We start from the raw sequence: 18,167 nt of genomic DNA on the forward strand, positions 1-18,167 counted from the left end.
TATCGGCCAGAAACTTGATAGCCTCCAAATTCAGAGCCCAAATTGTGACGGAAGTAAACCTGCTTGAAGAAACAGGATGCAGGAGGTGCTAACAGAGGCAAACCCACAGCTGCTGCTGCTTCACCCTCCGTTTCTTGGAACCTTTCAGGCTCAAAATACTCGCGGCTGAAGGAGGAAGCTGTCCAGAGGCAGCCGTTTGGGCTGGGGTGTGTTCTGTGATGTGGAGGAGATGCTAGCTTTTAGAAAAAGGGGAAGAAAAAAAAAAAAAGGGCAAAGCACTGGGAACCTCTTTATGTAGAAGCATTGGTTGCCTGGTTGGCGTGTCGAATGCTCCTACGGCCGGCTTGCTTCAGTGCCGGTCGTGGGATCTGTTCCTGAAGTGTTTGTTTTGCTGCTTTTGTTTGAAGAGGTGGGGTATGGCACGGCCTCAGACCTTGTGGCTACTGAATTATTTAGCTGAAATCAGTCTGCCACAAAACTCCAGCACGGGAGTTGCTCTTTGAAGCTGTGTGAAGCATTCAGGGGCTTGAGTGTCTTGGCTGAGGGTTTGCCATCGCTGGTGGTGTTGAGCACGGCAGCTACTTCAGAGTAATTTATCACCTGTTTTCCTACAAAGTAATTGTTCCTTTTTTTTTTTTTTTTCCCTAAGTAGACCTTGGATCTTGGATTCTCTTCAGAATGTGTAGTACTTGAATATCTGCAACCCAGTGATACATCCCATTTTACACTCCATAATCCTAACTTAAAACTAGTGGTATAATAATGAAGAAAAACATGTAACAGAGGAACTTGTAGGAATTTGCCTTGGGAGGCCACTAAATCAAGCAAGAGTTACTGTAGCTGTGGTTTGAAGCTGTTTATATGTAGTGCACTGAGTGATGGAAGATGGCTCTGCTACAGCTGCACTTCGTTTTTATCCCCGCAAGAGAGGTTCCCTTCCAAATTAAAACGAAGCTGCTTGTCCCCATTGAGTATACTTTTTGTTGTTGTTTTGTCTGTACTTCTGTGTTCCCTGACTTTGTCCTGACCTTATAAAACTGCCCACGTTGTCGGATTGGTATGCCATATGGCTACATAAAAAGACTGCCTGCCACCGCCATCTCCAGATCTGTCACATCTCAAAACCTGGGAGTTGTAAACACGTCTTGTACGTTTGGTGTAGAATTAGGGAAAGAAGGAAAAATTTACACAAAATCCCTGAAGTTAGAGAGCTGACTTCTTTCCTGTTGTTCTTGTGTGAGTGATCTGCGTGCGGCATCACGGCCTGTTGGCGTGCTCCGTGCTCACCTCCCTGCCATCAGCCAGGCTCTGCTTTCCAGGGCACTTACTGCAGCGTCTGTGCAGAAAATCAAGTTGTGTGCTAATCTGAAAAAAAAGGGAAGGAAGAAAAAAATCTAAATTAGGTTCAATTGTCTTTACTTTGGGAGTTGTTTTTTTCTAGGCTGGTGATAACACAAGACTGCACTGGTGCTTGCCTTGAGCAATGTGGAAGAAGCATCTGCATTACTCTTGCTCAGGGCAGTGTTCCCTTCTCCCTGCCATGAAGAGTTGCTGTGCAGTGAAGTAAAAAAATGCAAAGTGCTTGAGATCAAATGAGATTCTGTAATCATTTGTTAAACATGTTTTGATGCCATTGTTAGTATTTAGTGTTATGAATTGCTGTGCGAGTACAAAATAGAAATAGATGTGGTTTATGTCCTGAAGAGCTTTATAATGAAAGCCATACGATAGAGAGATGTACAGTAACAGATGCAATTCATGCAACTCATGTTCCCTTTGCACCCAATTTTATATAATTTTCTATAAAATTTATATAATTTTTCTATATTTTTTCTATAAACTATGCTAAGTAACGGCAGTGTTAATTATAGCATTTTCTTTTTTTCACAGAATCACTGAATATGACTTTTACAGCCTTAAAAGTACTTTAATTAAGGTTTCTTATATTTTGTCTTTTCACAAAGACTCTAACTCACTTCATATCTTTCTATTCCCCTTTCCCTCTCTGGATGCTTCCTGCATCTTTATATGCCTGTCTTTGCACATTTCTTCCTCCAGATCCCAAATGCTCCAAACTTGCTGCCGTGTTCATTATCCCTATCTGCCTTGGCCTCTCCACGTGTAGGCTTCTCTGAGCACCCTGTACTGCTACAAAAATGTCTTTTAACCTTTGTAAGACATTTCCCTAATCTTCACCCTCTTTTGTGCCTTTCTTCTTGCAGCAAAAGCCAAGTCCAAGTGTGGTGCCACGTTCTTCCCCTGCGCCAGCGGCATCCACTGCATCATCGGCCGCTTCCGCTGCAACGGCTTTGAGGACTGTCCTGACGGCAGCGATGAGGAGAACTGCAGTAAGTAAAAAGCACGAGTGAGAGCATGTTTTCTTTTACCTTATCTATAGTACACAGAATGGAAGCCTAGTTAGCCTTTAGCTTGAGTTAGATAACCTAGGTGATGTGTACTTTCTTTGCTTTTTTGAGAGAGTCTCTCAGTTGCATCAAATGTTGATAGTGTTAAGAAAATAAGTCAAATCTGCCTCAAAAGGAAATGTAAGCTTTAATTCTCACCTCAGAGGAGTCTCATCAACCTCCTTGCAATAATCACTGCCTTACCTTCATCTTCCTTAGGACGTGTGTGTGTTCTCTGATCCTGAAGCACTGCTGTTTGCAGAAGGAAAGCTGCAAATCTTCCCTTCCAACCTAGTTACTTAGTTTTGTCAGGCACTGGCACTGCCTCCTACAACTTGTTACAGAGTGTATTTTCATGGTTGTTGGTTCAGCAGCTCAGATGAGACTTATGCAACAGAACAACTGTCTCTACAACAAGCAGCTCGAGACTGATGGTAGGGTGACATCCAACTGCTTTGCAAACCACTGCATTTTGTAATGGCAGATGGCCTAACTAAGGAAGGCAAGGTTTCACCTGCTTTCATCTTGGTTTTGGTCGTGTCCAATTTCCACCTACACATACATAAACACTGTCTTTTTCATTAGTGTATTCTCCACCTCTTCTTCACTTCATTTTTTTCCTAGTGTAAGTGGATGATTTCTTCAGCAGTGTTTTTTTTCCGGTTAATTTTAAGATGTTTTCTGAGCCAATCATTGCTACAGGATGGAGCCTGTGCTATTGCGTGCATTGTCAAGCAAAATCAGCAACACTCTCAAAATGTAGCCTCTCACTGCTGTCAGAGATAGAGAACCATGTGTGAAATCTACATCACAAAAACAGGGCTTGCCTTAAAAAAAAAAAAAAAAAAAAAAAAAGACATTTTAAGGATCCAATCAGTAGGAGTGATCTTTTTCTAAGGTCTAGCTCTGTTTTTTTTTGTACTTAATGTCTGCATATTACGTTAAGACCCATTTGTGATTTTGAAATGAGATTTAAGCTGCGTGTTTGCTTTTAACAGGTTCTCTGTGCTCAAATGCAATTCACATTGGGCAAATAGTACAAATATGACAAAATTGTTTAATTTTTATTTTCCCTTTTCTCGTCACCAAATAAGATTAATTATTTGTTTATCAGAACGTTTAGACTTCTCTGTTTATACGTGTTACCAAACAACAAAAAAGCAAAGAAAGGGTTGTTTAGTGAAACAGGTTCTTGGAAGGAGAAGCAGGTTCTCAAAGTCTGATGTGCCTGCCAAGACGCAAGCTTGAGCTCCTGAGTCGCTCAGCAGCTTGCAGGGAAGTCACAGCAGAGATATCATTTGAAGTACTACTTGACTTGGGCTGAAACCCTTGCGTGTGGCTGCATAGATCCATTTCCATCTGTAACTCTAGCAGGGATTTATCACAGCAGTAAGGAAAGGTTACGTTCGATCCAGCAGCCCTGCTGTTATTATCGGGAGTTGGTAAAAGCCCTGATGTTGCGTGGGTCTGTAGGCGGAAGCTCGAAGCAAATACTTGCTCATTCTCCTGTTGGAGCAGGCTGGGTTTTTCCTTTTAATGTCATTTAAAGGTCAGGAGGAGGCCAACAGACACTGGCTTTCAAAGATAACAAAAGGGGCAGTCTTCGCCGTGATCTATCACTGTCTACTTCTTGGAGGACTTGCCTTTCTTGTTTGTGTGCTTCCCCCACATGTTGAGGTCCCTATGGCAGCATGAGCATCCTTTAAAGGTGCCATCTGTTGTTGGTCCAGAGTGTTTTGGCTCCTGGGAGGCTGTGGAAGGGAGATAGCACCTCTACAGCGGGGATGAGGGTAGTGAAAGAAGATCGAAGTCTAGGGAAATTACATTGCAGTCATTGGGTTATACTTGAACAAATGGGTTATACAAGCATGCTTTGAATATCTTTTAGGTAGTGGACAGACAAAGGGCAGGTTTCAGTTTAAAACAACCACCCTGGAGATAGTTATGAATTCCTCAATTTCTCATGTGCTTGTGGCATGTAGCTCCAGCAGGGCCTTCCAGCTGATAACAGCAGGCCGCTGATCTTCCTTTTTCTCTTTGCCATTTAAGCGCACTCGTGGTATTTTCCAGCATACCTGAGTGTCTTGTCACAGCTTTGCTTATGTAGAGAAACAGCGCAGTAGGCCCTGAAGTGACCTGCAAATCAACATGCTCTGCAAGTACACGGCAGTTCCAGATCAAAGGAGATTTGGCATGTTCATAATAAATGTGCTTTTGGGGAGCTGGAGGAATTGCCCAGATGTAGGGAGTGTTTGTTATGTATACTGCAGATTACATGCACAGCAGACTTTAAAGGTCTTTTTTTTTATTTTTATTTTTGAAAGACTCTTTAAGGGCAGTTCTTACTTTAAGGAATAAAAAAATAGGAAGCCAGTCAGTATTTGGGAGCTGTAATCCCCTTTGTTATTGTGGCAGAGAAGCACTTTGAAGCAGACAAGGCATCTAAACAGCTTTTTAAGATTTTCAGTTGGAATGCTGCAGTCGGTTTCAGTCACCTCATTACCAAAAGTTGGCGGGAGTTCAGAGAAGAGTGACAAAAATGATTAAGGGACAGAGAGATTGATTTATGAGGAGATATTAAAAACTGCTAAATTATGCATATCTCAGCTAAGCCATGACTACGCAGGAAGATAAGGCTATCTACGCTGTATGTGCAGGGTGCAAACATTGTTCAAGGAGGGATTACGTAGTTATGTATGCTGGGGGATAGCTAAGGGTAGAAGGATGGAATTAGGAAAGAGAAAACAAAGATGAGTATCAAGAAAATCTCCTTGGCAGTGAGACACATTGAAGCTGTGATGTAATCTTCTAGAAATGCTGAAACTGTGCTGCTTCAGGTTTGTAAATGAGACTAGACAGAGCAGTAAATAAGCTGTAAGGTGCTAGGTTTGCAGTGGGTGAAGAGACTGCTCTACCTAAATGAGTCTGCCTAAATACTGCTCTGTTCTTACTGAGCGTGCATTCACCTAACTCACAGGGCCTTATTTTCCTGAAAGGATTTTCTGGGTGTGTATTACCCTCAAAAACGAGTTTCAAATTCAAACTGAGAATTTGAGAAGTGTCAACACTGCCATTGTATCAATTCCAAAAAGCAAGTTGGAAAAAACAGAACCAGTGGTAAATTAAACTCTACACAGCAGTTCTCAGCTGGGACTGTTGGCTTATAAGACTTGAGCTAAACTGAGTTTGTCATAAGGGGAAGCAAAAGGCAGTGCTGCTTTCCGTTTGTCTTCAGGGTGAACAAAAGCTGAGCACAGTGCTTGTTACAGGGACTCTCATGAAAGTGAACAGAAGGCTTATCACGCTGTGGGTGGACTAAACCTCTGTTAATTCTAATGAATCTTGTATGAATTAGAAATTTCATCTCCCTCTGCTCAGAGAGACAAGGTGTGTTTGATTGCCAAGTTACTCCCACATGTTCAGTGAATTGACCAACTGTTGCATTGTGACCTGTTGTTGTTGATTGCTTAAAGGCTATTTCACTGCCCGATAGGAGAGTTTCTAATGAAAGATCTCACTTTCTCTTTTCGCAGCAGCAAATCCCTTGCTTTGCTCTACTGCCCGATTCCACTGTAAAAATGGTCTTTGCATTGATAAAAGCTTCGTCTGCGACAGTCAAAATAACTGTCAAGACAACAGTGATGAAGAAAGCTGTGAAAGCCCTCAAGGTAGGCACAGGGTTTTTATTCTAATCTGCAACATTATCCCAACCCCAACTAATGCAGAGCAGGCACAGTAGAAAATATGATTCTGTTGGCTTGCTCTGTGTTTGCTAGAGCTGTGGTTCCCTGATCCTGCAAATGAGTGAAACACCGTGTGTGTTTGTGTGTATGCGTGTATTTCATTATCGGTGTTCAAAGGACTGTTATCTTTCTCAGATTAATAAAAATGCACTTCTGCTGGAAGTGTTTATAATCTGTCATCCAGAGCTCGCTGAAGTTGCTGGGAATGCATTTAGTGACTTCCAAGAGAGACGGATTGGACCCGGAGGGATCAATAATACAACTTCACTTTGAGTAAGTTTGGTGGTCTGTCCGTTTACCAGATGAGTAAGTCCATGCAGACTTAAAGCTTTAGGTCCTCGTTGCTCAGTTATTTTCTGCAGGGTATGTTTCACTGTGGGACAAGACTACAGTGAAAGAACACATTCCTACCCATTTTAATTTCTGTTTTATGAGGAGAAAAAAAATGAAGTCAGGAAAAAAGTTTTTACTAATGACTGAAAATTGTTTGTATTGAGCCTGGTGAGAATCTCAAAACACAATCTCTGGCATTTTTCTTTCTTTTCAACTTTTGCTCTATCTCTGCATACGGTGTTCCCCGCATTTGTTTTCTGTAACTTAGTACCATGGTGCTTTATGAAACATGAAATATATATGAATGACCTGAGGGTGACGAATGATGTGTATCAGGCATCAGCTGCTAAACGTTTTCATGTCTGAGTTACTTCTGAGAGACCAGAGTAGAAAAAAAGGGAGACTGGGTCGATGTTTGCAGGGATATCGCAGTGCGCTGGGACCTATAGAGAGCAGGATACATGAAGGGAGAGATAAGGCAGGGTATGAAAGATGAAATCTGAGAAATTGAAGGAGAATTACTTCAATATTTAGCTGCACTGATGATTTAGTCCTTCATGAAAGAGAAAATAATTCAGAGCTCAACACGGTGATAAATATTCTTGACAACTCATAAGGGAAGAGGGAAAACAAGCAGCAGCGATGTCAACAAAAAAGGGTTTACAGCAGTGGTGTGTGATGAGCTCTGCTGTGTGGTTTCTCTGCTTAACCTACGAGCTCTGTGTTGGGCTCGGGATGTAAAAGCTGACTGGGTCAGCCTGGTACTTGCCCAGCTTGTGTCACGTCCCGGAGACGTAACTCAGCTCAGAGAGAGCCTCCTGCGCTGCAGTTGTCTTGGGGAAAGGGAAGGGAAAAAGGGCTTGTGCTCTGTATTGCTACTGCAGTAGTGCTGCTGTGCTGAGGGGTGAATTGTTTTTCACTGTGGGCCTAGGGCAGCCTAATAAGATTAATGTGTGTGGTAAGGTTTTGTTGGGTTTCTGTTTTTTTGGCATCGGTAGCTTAAAGCAGCAGTGTTCTTTTCCAAGGTTGGGATGGCTGCTTCCTCTGCAGATTAATTGGCTGGATTGCCTCCAGGTTGTTTGTTGTCATGACAATCTGCTTTTGGAAGTGACTGTCAGGCTCAGGAGAAGAAAAGAGCTGTATTTCATGAAGCCGCTACTTTGTCTTTATCTTTGGTCCTTCTGGAAAAGTCAGATTAGTAAAGGGGGTTAAGCAAAGCAATTCTGCCTCCTTCTATGCGTGAAAGAGCCCCCACACAAGGAAAAAGGAACTCTTTCATTAGGACCAGAGCAGCAAGGAAGTGTTTTTATTTATATATTAAAAAAAAAAAAAAAAAGCACTCAAAGTACAAGATCGGGAATAAGGAGATTCAGAGGTGAAATTCTGGTTGTGGGGTGCGTGTGCGATTGTCTCTGTCCTTTGGCAGTTGAAGAGCTTCCCGGAATTGCCATTTCCCCATCTGTAAGTGGGATACGTTTGTATACCTGTCTTTCAAAGCGAGGATTAAACAGTGTAATGTGCTCAGCTTCCCATCTGAATGTAAATGAAGATTCCCTCTGGAGTTCGCAGCTATGGGTATGTCAGTGCTGGCTCCCAAACACACCAAGTACTTTGTGTTAATTGAGAATTAGAGGCTACAGTGGACAGTCTCTTTCATTTCTCTCAATTCTTTCTATGGTAATTTATAATTACCATAATTATGATGAGTTTTGTGTTAACACAGCACCCAAGAATCCTGGTCATTAACTGGAATTTGAGTGTTCTGGGTGCTTAGGGACAGAGCAAAGCAAATCTGTAGGGCGTTGTAAAGGCAAGATGGAGGATTTTCTTTCCACCAGGCATGTTATCATGTCAAATGTAGTAGCTTTAATTCAGTGTAATTGAGTGCGGTCTGACACAGGAGATTGCCCTTGTGTGCTACTTTCCTATCTAAAAAAATGTTGATTTAGCAATCAGTAAGCTTTTGAACCACTCCCTGTAGTATGATAGTGTCATTATCGCCATTTAACAGATGGGGAAGAAGAGGCACAGCTCAGCTGAACACAGCGCGGGCAGAGTAACATCCGGGCTGGTGGCAGAGCTTCATCTCTGCTTGTCTGCTGCAGGGGAATGTCGTGAGGCTTAATCAATGTTTGCAAACTGTTTAGAGATACTATGATAACATGTGGAATAGAAGTGTGAATTATTAATTGGTACTTTGCTCTCCTTCTGCTCTTGGGTATACTGACAAGTTTTCTAAATTAACACCCCTTCCTACTCCTCCATGGACTTCAAAGGCCTCCTTTATCCTGCTGTCATTTCTGGAAGACTCCAGTAGCATGTCTGGTTGGGTTGTGTCAGGTGCTCCTTCACTCATAGACTTCGTTTCAGCCAAGCACGGTCGCTCTGCAGGCTGGAAAAGAGGAGTGAAACCCCCTTCTGAAAAGTGTGTCCCATGTCAAGGCCAGGTCAGCACTTCAAAATGCACCCTCCTTGATGGGTACTGGCTTTGCTTGAGTGCTGTGAGTTGAGGTGAGCCTGAAACTGTGGTTTTATAATGATTCCTTTCAGTCAGAAATAGGGCTGGGTTTGTCTGGGGACAGAGGCCCCAAGGCAAAAACAGGAGGAAGGTCAGATTTCTGGAAACACGTTCCTGCCCTTCTTTCTCCTTAGCACTTGTTGCACATCTTCAGGGTGCAAGCAAGTGCTGCATATCTTAAAAGGGTCTGTATGTCATGGGGGAAAGGGTGAGTTTAAAAACTTAAACCATGACAATCTAGAAGCAAGTCAGATGATTCTGCTCTCATTCCCAGCATGGGTATTTTACCCTTGGGCTGCTGTGGTAGTCCTCAGAGCTGTTCCTTTAGTCCCACCCCAGCCACACTCCACTTGTCTCTGGTGTCCAGCACTGAAGTTGAACGGCCAGACTTTTCCCTTGGTCTAGTCTGTGGTACGTTCATCCAAGTATCCGCCTGGTTTTAGGACTGGATCTCCATCCACTTTTTTCCTCTTGGAGCTCTGAGTCCCTCTCATGCCCTGACTCCACCGCTGGTGGTAACCCAGCCCAGCGGCCTTCTGCCCAGTACGGGGGATTCCCCGCTCTCTGCCAGCCGTCCACCAAACTAGAAGGGAATTCCTTGTTCTTAATACTTTTCAACAACCATGTAAATTTGTTCAGCTCTAGGGCTACCTAGCTTATTCCTTTAATTGCTTTTAATCTGAAGGTGTTTTCACAGTGTTTCTTCCTTAAAATTCTCCTCCATTTTGTCCCATTGGTCTAGAAAGATTTAGCCCCAACAAAAGCACACTGGCTATTTGAATTCAAACTCCTCTTCCTTTCACGACCCTTCTTTTCTTTCCTACTAAGTTTGCTAAATACCTTTATTAGCCTTAACCCCGTTGCCTAGGAAAGAGGGTTTCTTTGCAGCCAGTCCACAGTCCCTGGGGCTGGTGCTGGCTTCAGGAACGTGGCCACAATTGGAGCTCCGCAGTTGTTGGCAAACAGTGCCGCCGCGGTCAAGTTGCACACCACGTGTTTTGCAGGTGCCCTACATTTGCACATTTGTGCTACATTTCTACAATATATTTGGCAACGGCCACTGTAGCACATGTGGACGCTTCCTTATTTAGTTTTGTGTATTTTTAATTGAATTCTCATTAGGATTTTGAGGTACCCCAATATTCTAAAACAAATCTAGAAGCGTACACAGTTGCCAGAAGTCTCTGATCTTTCTTCCGTGGCATATATAAATTACTTGTGTAAAAACTGGCAGCATGCTGCAAATTGAAAAATCTGACCGTGTCAAACAAGCTGACAGCCGAGTGGAACAAACACTCCAAATTTCAGTGATACAACACAATACCCGACCTATAAACACCACAAAACAACTAGCTCTCAGAGCAACCTGCTCCGTGCGGAGCTCGTAGCCAGCCCTTTGCAGATGGCAACCAGAAATCCTGGAGTTCCCCAGTGCTGTGGTATCACTTTGGCTGCCCAAAGCTGGGTCTGGCTGCACGCGTTTCCCCTTATCGAGTCTCTTTTTGTCTCATTATTGACTCAGTCTGTAAAGCGGAGCTCAACTGGCAATTACCGTGTGTCAGCATAGTCCAATTCAGCCTACAGCTGGAATTTAATACTCGGAGGCAGACTGAACAGAAGCACAAACTTACGAAGGGATACAAATAAAATGTCACTGAATGTTTTATTAAATCGAAGCGGTGCCTGAGCATATTTAGCTCTCTAATAACCCTGTTTTATAACACTTGCTGGATGGAAGTCATCCTGTCAACCATGCGTTCTGTCTTTTCTCCATTCCCTGATCAAGTTCAGGGTGCTGCTTTCCCTTTTCCTCTCCTCGTGAGATTGTTTGAGAGGGTTTTTGTCAAAAAGCAGGCTGATGCCTCTGTGTGGAGTAAGGTGAGCTCCAGGATGCCCATGTTGGTACTCGTCAGTACTGGCATTTTGGATGGCTGATCAGTTCACCTGTGAACTGGTTCCAGCAGTGGGTTTCACACCACAGTCCCCGCTGCCTTTCAAGCCAGGCTTTTCCTTTGTAAAATTGTTTTTTTGTTGTTTGTTTGTTTGTTTGTTTGTTTTCCATGTAATTTGAACAGCAGGTAATAACACAGAGGTTTTAGATGGCCCCAGCCCAGTTCAGAAGCATGGTGACTTCTGAGTGGGGCAAGGAGAGGAATCCTGACTTGACTGCGCATGGGGGCTGTACAATTTCGGGAGTGTAAAAAGCTGCAGCAGGGATCACAGGGAGAAGCCTGGGCAGCTGGTACGAGTGTGTTCGAGTTGCTGCGCCTTGCAGCTCCTGCAGCTTGCAGGGATGGGGAAGTTTGGTGCAGAAGTGGCGTACGTGCCTGGGGAGGAACCTTGCGGTGCCCCTGGGCACTTTGACCTAGCGTTTTGGCAGAGTAACAGAAGTGCCAAAATGTTAGCCCAACGCTGTTGGGAGAGTGGCTATTGCACTAAAAGCAGCTGTAATGTATCCACAGACCAGCAGTGACTTCAGGTCTCCAAACCGGCAACAAAACTTTTATTTTTTTTCTAATTTTTTTTTTTGGTAGCTGGGGCTGAAATTGAGGTTCTCAAGCTAGGTTCAAAAACAGTGCATGAAGGCTGTAACCATGTATCAGCGACTTTGCTTTCAGCCAGAGGCTGATTAGGGAATTGAGGCTGTGAGTGGCATGTTTTTTCTCACCTGTGCAGAGACGAAATAAGAGCTCTTAACAATTGTGTCCAGATATTTTTATCTTCACTTTGTTACATGTGCCTCATTAACAGCTCCAGAAAAAGGTGATGACATGAGTATCCAGTTTCTTTGCCTGTGCTTCAAAACTTCAAAAACAGGTGATAAAATGTCACACTAGAGGAAGACAAGTTTAAAATAAAGGACATTTTTTCCCATTGTTCTTCAGGCTAATTAAATTCTCCCTTGAGCTCTCATTAGTAAAAATCAATTCCTTTCAAATACTATTTCCCCAAGATTTTAACAGCATGTGGGTGTTTGAAATACACCGTACGTTTTGGCAATGTCATGCAATGTCCTGGCTGCTGAACTGCATTAACTTTTCAAAGGTGTCAGTGTCATTTAATTGTGGGGAAGGCTCCTGTTGCAGAGCAGTAGACACAGCCCCCCAGTCTGTTCGCTGGCAGTGAGAGGATCCAGATGAAAGGCACACAGATTGATTTTTGACTCTCTGTAGAAAGACATCAGTTCCAGGCAAGGTGGAAAAGGATTATAATGTGTGTATTTAAAACGAAACCTGAATTCCTGTTAGCACAGTTTCAGTACCAGGAGGATCTTTTGTTGTTTTTGTTGTTGGAAAAAGTCATTGTCATAGCAAATGGGAGAAAAGGGCCACAGCAAAGGTTTTGTGGTTTAGGGCCACCGCACAGGTTTTCTGGTTTAAGTATTGAAGAGTTCTCACTAGCAGAGTGAGTTACCTTGGCCACCTCTTCATTTTCTAACCCTAACCTTCATTCATCAGACCTGGCTGCTTTAATTCTGCTTCCAAGCCCAGCCTAGAGCTGGTCTGCACGGCTTTCCTGCCACGTCTGGCCCATCAGCCCTGCACCTTCCTCCAGGTGGCAATCCTTGGTCTTCAGCCTGACTGTTGGCGTTGATCTGAGCTAGCTGATAACGCTTCAGCATAAATCGAGCTTTGAGACCTATCTGTGTTGGCCATGGCAGCAGGAAGTCTAATGCTAATTTAACCTCCAGTGCCTTCACAAATCTTAGTTTGGCATTCTTGTGTCTGTAACCACTAATTAGAAATGATTTCCTAAAGGGAATGACAGGGGCAGCTTGCTACTTTAAGAAGTTTGTGCAGGAAATTGAGCGGAGAGCACAAGAATTTTCTTGCTCCTTAGGAGTTGAGTTGTTCTTTTTGTCAGCAGCAGGATTACATTGAAGATCAATTTTGCTGCTCAGACCTGCGTGAGCAGGAAGAAAACATCCCAGAATCTTCTGTGTGAGGCTTTTGGGTTTTGCTTTTTATTATCATCATCTTTATTTTTATTTTTCTTTCCTGCAGCTGCTGCAGTAAAGTTGGTGGATGTGGCTCCTAAAATGTCAGGCTGCAATGCTGTCCCCAGCTGAAACTAGTTTTGCACATGGTTAAAATCTGTATCTTTTCACAGCTTCGGTTATATCTGGGAATAATTTGCGACATGTGAGCTCTGTCAAAGCTCATATGGGTGTTCTTACTAAAATGTTAAGCCACAAGCAAGTCCACATGACCAGGTGTAAAAGTTAGTGTCTGTAGGCAGAGGTTGCAGCAGTTTAATACAGAATCAATTATGTAATTGACTCAAATCAGCATGATTTCTGTGTAGACAGTCCCCGAGAGCAGGGTTACCAAGGTCTGTTGAAAAGTTTTACTGACATCTGCTCAGCAAGAATAAAAGCAGTGCGGCTGGGTCAGCCAGATGTCTCTGCAGCTAGAAGCTGTGCTGGTGCACTGCACTTGCCTCGTAGGAGAGCAGTGAGAAATGCAGAATTGCCCTCAAAGGCAGAAAACCCTGTGTTGGGGGGACCTTGTTAGGTCTGGACAGCTCGTGTCTGCTTTCTTGAGAAGTTCTTGGTTAGAATAATTATGGTGTTTTTTTTTTGTTGTTGTTTTTTTTTTTTGTTTTTTTGTAAGAGGCTTTATGTAGCTGGCATGGCCACAATTTTACCTTGCCTTACAGAAAATACAACTTCACACATTTTAAGATAAGGGAGTGGGAAGCTGTATGTATTTGAGGGATACCTCACAGCTGTGTTGTTATTAACATTGTTAATAACAATGTTGTTATTGTGTGGCTACTAGACATCTCCACGTCTTTCTGGAAGAAGGAGTGGGCATGAAAAGCTGGTTCCAGCCAGGTCAGTGGGAGTGTTAACTTTCTGCAGCTGAAGCAAATGGCTTTTGTGCCTACTGCAGGTCATGCTTCAGTTGCTGTACCAGTCTGCTGTGTTCACTGTGGAGAAAAATTGCTTCAGGGTGATGTTTAAAACCTAAAGAAGTTGCCAGCTGGGGTTCCAAAGAAAGGTATTTCACGCTGCCTGGTCTAAAACTAGCAAATGAAACTTGATAAGCAAATGGATTACCACCACAAATAAAGTTGGTTGCCAGACTTCAGATTAAACCAAGACTGATCTCCAGTCAAGCATTTCAGTACCTGTAAATCTGTGAAGGATGGGGCTGTTGAATTCTTAGCTTTACCTTCTTCGCTGCTCTTGCGTTAAAACTCAGGTCCCAGAGTCTGATCAAGCTTTCTTGGAAAGCTGGGCACCACAGCAGGCTTTCTGCCTACTGCAAGTTGTGAAGTGGTGAGAGACACCATGCCAGTCTTCAGTCTGTGTGCTGCTTCCTCAGCTTGCCAAACTAACTCAAGCTCCCATCTCACATTACCAGATATTCTGTGCTAATTTGCTGTAAAAGATTACGTTAAAAATCCATATTTATAAGGGATGTTAAAAACATAAAGCAATTACATGGTTTTCAATTACATAAACATCAACATGCAATGGGAATTAGAAGCTGAATAATTAATTTTCTGTTCATTTGTAATACGGAGTTTATGCAAACAGTAAAACCTGGAGAACAAGCAGAGGGAGGAGTGCAGAGGGAACAGCGAGGGAGTGCCATCACGTCTGGTCTCCAAACTAGCTCTTAGTATCTCTGTTCCAATCCAGATCAGATGTCCAAGTAGATTTTGGCTGCTGAGGAAAGCAGCGATCTGGTGAGAGCATCTGGTGAGCACTGGGGGCAGAAAGTTGTGTTTGTACCTACACCCTGTAGTTAAGTAGTACTTATATTATCCTGGCTGAAGGTTTGGAAACCGGGGTGCGTTTCTCATGTCCTGAGCACAGAGGGAGCAGCAGTGACAGCCGCCTGGATTCTTCCTCCCGTTGACCTGGTTGACCGTGGGCATTTTGGGTAAACTTTTGTCGTATGCCTTATCTCTGTTTTACAGAGGAAGAATGCCAAACTTCTTACTTTTGAAAGCTTTATGAAGGATTATAAAGTAATGTGAGGAAAATAAATATCATGAATCATTTCTGAATATTATCTGTCAGCTGCTGTGCACCTGCAAGTCACTGTGAGGTCTGGGCATCGGTGCCAAATTACATCCTCCCAGGCTTCAAAGCAGGACCTTCAAGGTCTGCTCTCTCCCTTACCTTAATTTATTTTAATAGCATTATTGCACCACAGTAAATGCAGCAATTACCAACTAGTTCTTAAGTGGAAATAATTTTGGGAATCCGATGCTCTGGTTAAGAGGTTAGGTAATATGTTTGACTGTACTAAAACCTCAGGGATTTAAACGAGCATTTTCCATTTGTTCAGCTGCTTATTCCTAGATCCTCATTTCCCTTTCCTTCCTACGTGCTGAATAGCTAGGAAGCACCAACCTCATTGTAGTGAGGGCTGTCCAGGAAAACACTTCTAAGATTTCTTGAGATAGGCTCTTCCGTGGTGGATGGTGCTCATGATTTACCCTCTACAAACGAAGACTTAAGGTTTGTCTTCTAAAGGACAAGTTTTAGGACTGAGAGTTTTCTTCAAGAACGCTTTAACTGAAATTTGAAGTATTATGCCAAATGATTTTGAAGTCCCTAGTGGCTGGAGCCTTGCTGACTGGTTTGTGGGGAGATGGCTTGGACTAGGCTTTAGGGAAAGGGATCTTACGTGCAAATATATGGGAAGCTTTGCAAGGCACTGAACCATGTGAGAAGCCATAGCTATAGGAATATTTTACGGGAAAGAGAATGCCCTTATGGTGACTAACTTGCTGTCAAATTTAATTTCCCTATTTTACACTCCAGAAGTAGAAAACAATAAGCATATGACTTGAAGAAAACAATGCTGTGAGGGAGGTTATTTCCTTGGTTAGGAGCTGGACGACTACAATCAACCAGGAAGAGGCAGGGGGGTGAGAAGACCCTATGTCCATTCAAAAGCTAGCAAATTCCAACTGATTTTTTTCTGCTCTTGTTTATGCTCGCTAGAAAATCCAACTTCAGCTGACCAGGCCCCAGAGCAGGTATGTTGGTGATCAGTTGGACTGAGAGGACCATAAGAGTTGGGCTCAGACAGCAGGGTGGCTGCAGCAGGTATGGGAGGACTGAAGCAGCTGTTGTGATAAACGTGACACATGGCAGTAGTGTGCAGAGCCTGGCTTTCAAACGGGATGGAGATGATGGGAAGGATTTAAGTTGTGTTCCTAGTTTATAAAATTGTGTTTTGTGTTATGAAAGGATCACTTGTCCTGTAGTCTTGCTACGTGCTCTTCTGTGGTATCCAGCTGATACAGAGTGAAGACTGAGAGGGTGGTAACGATCAGCCCTTACACCCACCCATACCATTGTTTCTGTGATGAATCAGATGCCAAGGTTTACATTCCTGAGCCCGACATCTTATTCTTTCCATTGAGCTTGCAACACCCGTGTGATTGAATCCCTGAGTGCTTGTACAAGCCGCTGCTGGGCTCTCTCTTGTCTTCCAGCCTGCCCTTTTCAGCACTTCTTGATTTATAAATCCCAGGAAGTTGATGATTAGTTGGTGGCAGCGAGAGATCAGATTCTAGTTATGACTGATAACTGTAAGAAAATATCCAGAGAGTACTTTCCTGGCCAAACTGGATGTAATTCAGGACGCTGTACGTGAGGGAATCTGGCTGGAGGTGCCTGAGGAAGCACACTGAGGCATTCTCGTGGGCTGCCCTACTGCAGCAAGGTGCAGCCTGATGCCTTTGCAAGCTGTATGGCTTGTCGGAGGTGGAAACCAAGCAACGTGGAAAAACATTTGAGAAATGAGCTAACCTTCTAATAATGAATTTTCCAATAAGATACAAGAATGCTTTTGTTCTCTGCCTTTCTTATCTGTACATCAGTCTTGAGTTCAATCTTTCCTGAAAACCTAGTATAAATACAGAGCAGAAAAAACAGACTGAACATGTTCTTCCAATTTTGTGTTCATCATTTTAGATGATGTCAAATTTGTGCTTCTCTCTGGTTTTGTTTATTGCATTCTCTCCTATAAGCCATCCCAACCATTTCCTCTTGTTAGTTTGCTTTCTTTCTCTCTCCAGTTCTCGTCACGTTTTCTTCATGTGCTTGGTTTTGGCTTTTGTTGACACATCAAACAAGGGGAACTCTACATTAAGCTGAATTCAGACTTCGGTCACCTACACAGAGTTAAAATACTATCAAATTTTGTTGCTCTGTTCAAGTAAATCTTTCCTATTCAGTACTTATGTTCTAGTGTCACCCTGGAGGGGTAGGCGGTGGTGTAGGCTTTGAACACACAAATTCAGAAAACAAAAAAAAAAATGAAGGAGAAATCATACATCTCTGAGAAGACTGGATAGAAATTCCTTTATTCCATACAGCTCTCTGATATGGAACATGTCTCTTGTCTCTGATATGAGTGCCAGATAGTGGCCCTCTGAGAATATCATCCAGCTGGCGGTATTCATAGCAAATGTGCATCTTGTTTATAATTTCAACAGACTTAATGCTACAAGTTCAGTGGAGCCTGTAAGTCACAGGTAAGAGTAGGAGTCAATTCCTGATCCAGTTGTGCTAAAGCTGTTAGAGCAGGAATTTCCTTTCCACCTGTTTTACCCCATGATTTGTACTACGTATGCTTTATTGCCTTGATTTATAGCATTTGTCATCCGACACTGCTAGCGATTCCATGCATGCGGTTTGCCAGGTGGGAGCAGCCTCCTGATGCTTTTGCCATTAGCTCTGAGCTTTGGCAGCGGTGTTTTCCTGTAGGACACCGGAACCCAGCACGTGCAGTGGAAGGGGGAATCTTGGAAGAAGCTGCTGCATTAAACTTCTGTTGGAGAGGGAAGTTTCCGCAGGAACTAGGCTAACAATCTACCTCCTGGGCGCCAGCTGGGAGCGACCAGTTGATCAGCCCTCTGCCACATGCAGCGCGTGGCAGCAAACGAAGCATTGCAGCAGTTGGTGCAAAGCAGGAGCTGTCCTATATCAAAGGGAAGAAGGTGAGGAGACCCTGCAGTATGGCAGAAGGCAGGCTCCTGCTGCAAGTCGTCTTGAACGTTCGTCACGGCTGTGCATCCATGAGTGGTGTGTTGGAAGAAAATCTCTCATGGGTTTCTGATGTTTTTCAACCACAAGTCTTCTTCGTTTGGAACAGGGTTGAGTGCTCTGCACTGCTCTTCCCTAAGCTTTTCCAT

The 18,167-nt window shown here is 43.4% G+C and overlaps 1 protein-coding gene across 6 annotated transcripts in view; it reads left to right on the plus strand.

The window, feature by feature from the left end:
• Positions 1-18,167, plus strand: part of LDLRAD3 (low density lipoprotein receptor class A domain containing 3) — a 184,432-nt gene that overhangs the window by 124,749 nt on the left and 41,516 nt on the right. For 5 of the 6 annotated variants that reach the window (XM_072039032.1, XM_072039033.1, XM_072039034.1 and 2 more), the window contains 2 exons: positions 2,223-2,348; positions 5,939-6,073. In XM_072039032.1, coding sequence (XP_071895133.1) covers positions 2,223-2,348; positions 5,939-6,073 — 261 coding nt within the window. The remainder of the gene's footprint in view (positions 1-2,222; positions 2,349-5,938; positions 6,074-18,167) is intronic. The other variant, XM_027458145.3, reaches the window with a different exon arrangement.

This window comes from Anas platyrhynchos, chromosome 5 (genome assembly GCF_047663525.1).
Source record: "Anas platyrhynchos isolate ZD024472 breed Pekin duck chromosome 5, IASCAAS_PekinDuck_T2T, whole genome shotgun sequence".
In the NCBI taxonomy this organism is placed as follows: domain Eukaryota; kingdom Metazoa; phylum Chordata; class Aves; order Anseriformes; family Anatidae; genus Anas; species Anas platyrhynchos.